This window comes from Triticum dicoccoides, chromosome 3B (genome assembly GCF_002162155.2).
Source record: "Triticum dicoccoides isolate Atlit2015 ecotype Zavitan chromosome 3B, WEW_v2.0, whole genome shotgun sequence".
Taxonomy (NCBI): Eukaryota; Viridiplantae; Streptophyta; class Magnoliopsida; order Poales; family Poaceae; genus Triticum; species Triticum dicoccoides.
The window spans coordinates 789,085,363-789,093,294 of record NC_041385.1 but is presented as its reverse complement, the minus strand read 5'-3'; the positions used below and the strand labels follow the sequence as shown (position 1 = coordinate 789,093,294).

Sequence of the window (7,932 nt, the reverse complement as noted above, 5' to 3'; positions counted from 1 at the left end):
AGATGCGCCCAACAAGTTTCAAAATCGAGATCTCTAGGTAACGTACAGATAGAGGCAACCAACAGACTACAATAAGACTAGTGATGATTTTAGGCATGGCTTTGTTCTTAGTTAAAAACGCAGTGGTTTCTCTCTTTTGTTTTTTTTCTTATTTATTTTGGCCGGTTTTTCTTCTTCTTTTTTTCTCTTTCTCTTTCCTTTTCCTTTTCTTTTCTTTTTTAAAATCATCTAACTTTTCTTCTAAATCGTGAACTTTTCTTACATTCACAAACTTTTTTCAAATTCATGATTTTTTACCTTTCTGCTAAATGCGTGAAGATTTTTCTTCAAATTGGTGATTTTTTTATTTAAAATTGATGAACTTTTCTTCAAGATCGATGAACTTTTTTTGAAATTCTATGAACTTTTTCATATTTGATGAACTTTTGTTTGGAACCAACGAACTTTTTTTAAAATTTGATGAACTTTTTTTATATTTGATGAACTTTGTTTCAAACTCGATGAACTTTCCTCCAATTCGATGTCTTTTTAATTCGATGAACTTTTTTAGATTCGATGACCTTTTCGCAGAATGGATGAACTTTTTTCAAATCCAATGAACTTTTTTGAAAAAGATGGATGAATTCCAAATTTGGTAAACTTTTTTCAAATCGATGAACTTTTTCTTTCAAATCAATGAACTTTTTTGAAACATCAATGAACTGTCTTTTTTAAATTCGTAAACTTTTCTTCGAAATTTGATGAACTCTTTTTCATAAAAAAACAACTTTGCCAAATTGTTTTCAAATAATTAACAAATCTAATAAATAGAGCTGATACATTGGTTCTTAAACTTTTCACGACCCTAGTAGTCAAGTGGCGCTAACCGACTATAGTGGTTAAGAAAACTTTTCTTGTATTGTGGCGTGTGGTTTTTTCGCGAGACAGTTTTCTTTCTACTGCGTGTGGTGGGCCGGCCTATGAGGTGCGGCATGTGGGCGCCAGCTACCTGTTCGGGCGCTTAAGGCGCTGAACAAATCATTTCTATGAAACAAACCAAAACTTCAGACTACACGAGACATTTTTCCTTCTACTGTGTGTTTTGGGCCGGCCTATGAGGTGCGGCGCGTGGGCACCAGCTACCTGTTCGGACGCTTAAGGCGCCGAACAAATCATTTCGATGAAACAAACCAAAACTTCATATTAGTTAAAACCAAAACTTCAGACTAGTAGCACTGGGGCTGGGATTCGCTGACTTTAAGTCAGGTGACTTAGACCCACATGTTAGTGACTCCTAAGTCACCTGACTTAAAAGTCTGCAAATCTGAACCGGTAGCACTGGCATCTGAATAATTGCCATGCCAACCTTCTAAAGAAGACATTGCCAGAATCATATTTCCATGGAGATGGTAGCAAATGACTCGGAAAAACAGACCAAGAAAGTTCAGAGCCATTTGCCATGAGATAAAGTAAATAATTGAATGAATCTGACTTCTGATGTATACAGGGGGTCCGACGCTAACGCTAAGCTGAGATAATAAAATTACACAATGCAACAAATTTTCTTAAGATTGTCAACTGAACTTAGAAGATACATGGCGCTCCCCGGCAGATCCCCTGGGCGGTGCGGCGCGCCACGCAGGGCCATGTGGGGAAACAATCAGCGTCACGGTCAACTATCTGACAAATATGTACCGGGAACAAGACCGCATGGGCATCACAGATGATTTTTGTCAAAAAGGTTTACTGAGCTTGTTGTTGTCTCTCTTGAGTTGTACTTTGAGTTTCTTGCCGCCTAGCTGGAAACCGTTCATCATGGCGATGGCCGACTGCGCGGACACAGGGTTGTCATAGCTTACAAAACCTGCACCAAACGTTATGATAAACAGGTTAACAGATCACGTGAACGATGCGCAAGAGAGCGTGTCTGCTAGTGAGAGATTTTATTACCGAAGCATTTGCTGGAACCAGTTGCTTTGTCAACGAACACCTTGGCACTTATTACTCTCCCAAACCTCTGGAAGGCATCGGAGAGTTCCTGGTCACCAAATTCTTGTGGGATATGGTATATAAACAGATTGGCTCCAGGAGGTCCTGAAACATGTACATAGGTTTTACTACAATGCAACAGGCTTGATAATAAAAAAGCACGTCAAAAAGGGTGTTGCATAATACGATATTGATTACTGTAGTTGGTAGAATTAATCAGTACACCGACTATCAGAGTTGCCAATCAGTGTTAAATATTGATGCTGGATTCTAGTGGTACAACTTTGGATAGCCTTATATGCATGTTGCTACCAAATGTAAAGATGTTCATTATTGCGAAATATTATAGGATAGTGTTCACCACCAATGCACAAGGCATTTGCAGGAAATTGCATGCTAACTAATGGGCACAGCTACTATCAGAAGAGTATGGTATTTCCCCTTGCACAATAAGTAAAGACAAGAACAGAATGTGGCTAACCTTCTGTTTGTGTTTGGCCACCGCCATTGCTACGGGGACTAAATGCGATAGGATTGACATTTGCACTTGGAACTTTAAGGGGATTGTGAGGATTCCCAAAAGGACGATTGTTCATCGGACCACCAGGGTAGGATCCAGGGTACTGCATACCAGGTACTGCTGGATACGGGCTGCCTAAATGCATTGGGTTAAATGATCTAGGACCTGAGTTGGGGGACAGTTCAGGGTTGACTCCTCGTATCGAGTTCCCTTGGTTAACAGGCTGACCCATATTCTGAAAGGGGCCTTGATTTTGCATAGGAGATAAAGGGTACTGCATAAGTCCATAGGTCCCTGGAGGCTGCGCACAAATAAATCACAGTTGTATTGCATATCAGATCAGTGCATGTCAAAAATGTAGATTAGTCAAGACACATATTTCAACCTCTTGAAAAGGTCCACATATAATACTTGGGTATTTAATGTGTCAGTAGCTTTTGCAGGAGTAAATCTGACAAATTATGACAGTTTGAATGAATATTATTTTTCTAATGCATAGATAAAAAAACACCTGTTCTGTTTGCAGCTACAAAACAATCAGGGCCACAACAGATACATAAGTTTTAAGAAATTACATTTGGGATGCAAATACTATAGCAAATGGCATATTCTGGACAACAAATTTATAAAGAACACTATACTGAAAACAAAATAGGGCCAGAACATTTAAGGTATTATACGAAGTTTCCTGTGATATGGTAGTGTGTAGTGCAAACAAGGTTTCGAGAACAGCACAACTCACCTGATAACTAAATCCATTATACTGAGGCATATATCCCATCTGTAAAGCTCCAAATACTGAAGATTGTGGCATTGGGCGTCCATTCGGCATATTAGGTGATTGCAGTTGAGCTTTCTGTGCTTTCCGTGCCTGCCTTTCCTTCTCTGTATCAGCCCATTTGACAACCAACGGCACACTAGAACCCTAAGAAATAGATCAAAACATAAGAAATCCTATACAAAGTACTAACAATCAGATTTGAGAAGATATCCAGATGATTAATATAATGTAACTCCAAGGTAAGAGTAGGCTAAAAAGGCAATAAGTCAGTGCCATATGTGGAATATACTAGCAATAACAACCATCAAGTGATAATTCAAGTCAAGTTCTGCATTATAATTACATACGAAAACATATAATTAAACTATCTGAAAGATTGAGTAAAAGTAAAAGTTGGGCACCAATTGTATGCACCGTCGATCTGGAAACAACTGATTTCAAAACCTAATAGAGAATATTATTTATGACTGCCAGGACGAGTGATCGAACGGTTTGTTGTTTGTAACGGCTGGTAAAGTAAGTGCATAGTTCATTTAGAATCATGATATATATACTATACACGATGTTAACCAGCATAAATGCAATAACAAGTAAAAGTTGCCTTCCTGTTCTAATTCATTTTAGCAAACCTCTATTTTGTGCTTCCCATTTAGATCCTCAATAGCTGCCATTGCTTGCTCCTTCATTTCATATTTAATGAAGGCGCATCCAGCTGCAATAACCAAAGTTAATTAAGAAATATACATTATAGACATTTCAGAGTCGAGCGATGTTTATGCTTCTATTAACAGGAAAGTAACTTCTCCACAATAACTTACCTTTACTTGTTTGCTGTGAACCTCTCAAAATTTGTAAATCCTTGATATTTCCATATTTGGAAAACAAATCAGTCAATTCAGTATCTGCTACATTTTTTGGAAGCATTCCAATGAAAAGCTTGTGTTCTGAAAGTCATAGCAAATGCAAATGTGAATGTCCTGTTCACTGTCACCAGAAAATAGCGAGAAAATATATTGAAACAAAGACTCTGTAGTAAACGACTGCAAACTGACAACCATACCCAGCCTCTCCAACTCTCCATCAGCATATTTTACTTGCAAAGGACTCGCCGCCTGTATTAAGCAGAGAAAGAAAATGTCATCAGCCTGTCAAGGGAAGCAGCAACAGACCTGCAAAAACTGTACTTTTGGGAGTCTTCAAGAGAAGGCCTGTCAACTATACCCAAATAAGGCATCACAAGAGTAGGAATAACACTAAAACAAAATACTAGCCATGTGCATGTGTCTGGCTGGCTCCACAAGTCAGTGATTACCTACTACTATAAACTGAAGCATTTCTGTTTTTGTCCACATTAAAATAGGGGTCCTTAACTGCCAGGACAGCAATAACAACGCATACGATGATGCCACCATGGTATGCGTCGTATCACGTCTGGTGAACTTTTTCGTTTGATTAGACAATTATGCCACATTACATCATGTTTCAATAATACCCATCTCAGTGGGTGATTAGATACTCAGCGTCTCAATCTCTTTCCTCGTCACTTTATGTGCTTATTTCATGAAAACATCTCAAGAATGAAAGACCATCGACTGCAAGTTAGGTCTAGTGCAATGATGAAGATCCTTATGATTCTGAAGAAAGGAAGTCTGGCCCACCACAACAAATGTACATTATCTGCAAATCTTTTTGCACCAAAGCATGCAAGACATCGACCAAAAGGAACTTTAGTTGCAACTCAAGCTACTTGAGGGCAAAGCATGCACTTTCATGAGATTTTGCATTTAGTCCAAGAGAACCAACTGTTTCATCTACATAAACATTTTGGCTGTGTTTGATAGGAGCCAGGTCACAACTAGCCACACTTGGGAGTTAGGTTTGGCGGGACCTCAGGTAGGTGTGACACAAAACTGAAGCTACAATCAGTTCATAACAAAAGGGCAAGCGTAGTGGCTAAATTGTTGAGCAAAGTTTTGTTAGGTGTGTCACAGAGGGACAGGCCTAGCAGCTGTCAGGTTGGCAGTCACAACTCAAAATTTACCATGGTTCAAATTACTTACTGTCAAACATGACACGCCCACTATTTTACAGCATCATGTGGTAACTCCAGCAGCCTGGCTCTTGCCAAAGGTTAACTGTAACCTTATTTCTCCTCTAATCAAATACTACATCTTTTCTCCAGTTGGCCCAAATGTTTTGACAATTCCAAAGCTGACAGATGATACACATGTTTTTTCTCTCTTAATACGTGATTATGCTTACTTATGAAGATATACAACTTATAACTACAACCTTAGCTAACTATCACACTGCATCAACATCCCACAGGCTGCAGTTCATCAACGTCCCACAGGTTACGGTTCATCAACATCCCACAGGTTACAATTGGCTAATTAGCAATGAAAGGGAACCTCCTTCACTGTTACTATACTGTCCTCAAGAGTAAACATCCATGAAGGTTACAAGCATGATTATTTGTACTGCATTGTCTAGCAAGAATGCTCTAGCATGCATACGTAAGCGCAATATAAGAAAAAGGAAAAAAAGTCGCTGGAGTTACGAAAAATAAATCAACCCTGGGAAGGGGATGAATTTCACAGGGAACCACCAGGCCAATTATGACTACATCAGAAATAAAGCCTGACAGCCAATGGCACCGCCAATTCTGGAAACATGAATTTCAGGTTTCAACTGTTCAAGTCCTAAAATAGTTTGCGCGACCCAATGGCAGACTAAAAACGGTTATCCTCATAAAATCTGATGGAACCCACAGGTGTTCAATGCAAACAGTTGTAAATTTCAGAACACCCATAAAGTGACTATTATCAATTTTCCCAGAGTGCCTCACAAAGATTTTTAGAGTACACTGACAGCTGAAGACAGCTCCCAGTGCGTCCCTGCCAACCAAATCATGGAACACTCATGAACCACATCATATTCGCCACCCGGAAAGAGCTAACGAATCGTACTGAATTTGTAACAATTCCACCTCGGCAGACGGCGTAAAAGCACACTGATAGGCAAAGATGGGAATGCTCACATACCCCCGGGAGCGTGTGCTTGTTGTGATACGCATTCACGGCCTTGTCGGCCTCGTCCCTCGAGGGGCATATGAGGAAGCAGCACCCTGCATCAAAAGGTCAGATTATGAGGAAGAAGGATGTAAATGAAGCATCAAGCAGCAGAGTAACACTGCTGTAGCAGGCTGCAGTGCTGAAGAAACAAGCGCAAATCTGGCTTGTCAACGTCTGGGGTACCACTACCAGCAAACAACTTCCCTGAAAAGCATGGGAAGGTTCCTAAACTTTCGGCATCCGCTCCACTAACCACGTGTAGCAGGACAAAACTTACTTATGACACTGATGATATATCGCACTTAATTTGGAGCTTGAAAACATAGCTCCAATCTACAAAATACCCCCCAAAAAACCACACAAATGTGGCACATTTTTAGCTGCATTGCTTCCAATCCAAACAGGGCCAAGCCACAAAAAAAGTCCCTCTAGAGAAAAGAAAAGAAAAAAAAACAGAACTTCCGAAAATATTTAACACCGTGCCTAAAATTCCAGCGGCACTCGAGCAAATCTAGCAAGCTAAAGGCGACTCCGGCCCGGCAGAGCTCAGATTAGAGCTCGAGACCGCAGTGCCCGGGGGAGTGGACGCGAGATCTCCCACGAGCGCGGCAGAGGGAACCCAAAAAGGCCACAAATTCGAGGACCTCCGTCCCTCCGGCGGCAGGCATTGCGGCGGGGAGCCGCCGCAAATCACGGGACGGACGAGGAACCGCCCCGAGAAAAAGATTCGAAAACTTTTGGCGCGAGGGAACAGCGGGGAGCGGGAAAGAGAGCCCGAATTCCGCCCGGCGGCATTGCGGCGGCCGGGGCGCCAGATCCGGCGGGGCGGTGGGATCCGCGGCGCACGCACCTCGGGAGGCCTTGGTGGCCTTGTCCTTGATGACGGTGACCTCGTCGACGAGGGCGACGTCCTTGAACATGGCGGCCAGCTCCGCCTCCGTCATGTGCTTGGGCACCTGCCCCACGAACAGCTTCACGCTCTGCTCCTCCCGCTCCTGCTCCGCCTCTCCCGCTCCACCCGCGACACCTCCCACCGCCGCCGCCGCCTTCTCGCCGTCCTCCGCCATTGGCCGCCCGCCGGGAGCAACCGCCGCCGCTCCGCTCGCTCCGGCCGCCTGGCTGGCTCGACTCAACTGGCGTCGCCGGGGCTAGCAAGAAGCGTATTTTGTTGGTTTGTTTTTCTGGGGCGGGGGCCGGGGCCCGGGGTGGTGGTGGTGGAGGTGATGGAGGGAGGGAGGGAGGGAGGAGTTGGCGTCCGGCGCAATTAATAATTGGCAATGGCAATGGATATGCACGTAGTCTCTCGTTCGTTGCAGTTGTAGGCAGCGCCAGTGTGAGTATGATATTGATGCGAGTGGGGAGAGGAGAGAGCAGTTGGGTTTCTGTCCTTGTGACCTCCTTTTCTTTTGTTTTGCTATATATACAACGGTTTTCTTGCACCTTCCTCCTCTTTCCCTCTTGCATTCCAAAATTTGTTGGGAGAAGGTTCAAAAGATTTGTTGGGGAAATTAATTTGTTTTCTTTCCATTTCCATTTTAGTATTTGTGAGTGTGTGAAGAGAGCACCCGGCTCGGCATTGAAATAGATCT

At 42.6% G+C, this 7,932-nt stretch overlaps 1 protein-coding gene across 1 annotated transcript; it reads right to left on the bottom strand.

Annotated features, from left to right (window-relative positions):
• Positions 1 to 1,432: 1,432 nt before the first annotated feature.
• Positions 1,433 to 7,560, bottom strand: LOC119278494 (RNA-binding protein BRN1-like). Its single transcript, XM_037559839.1, has 9 exons — positions 7,194 to 7,560; positions 6,314 to 6,396; positions 4,330 to 4,381; positions 4,088 to 4,213; positions 3,899 to 3,981; positions 3,231 to 3,413; positions 2,450 to 2,789; positions 1,930 to 2,073; positions 1,433 to 1,843 (listed from the first exon to the last, which is right to left on the bottom strand). The coding sequence occupies exons 1-9, from the start codon at positions 7,408 to 7,410 to the stop codon at positions 1,713 to 1,715; spliced, it is 1,359 nt and encodes a 452-aa protein (XP_037415736.1). The 5' UTR covers positions 7,411 to 7,560; the 3' UTR covers positions 1,433 to 1,712.
• Between the last annotated feature and the right edge of the window lie 372 nt (positions 7,561 to 7,932).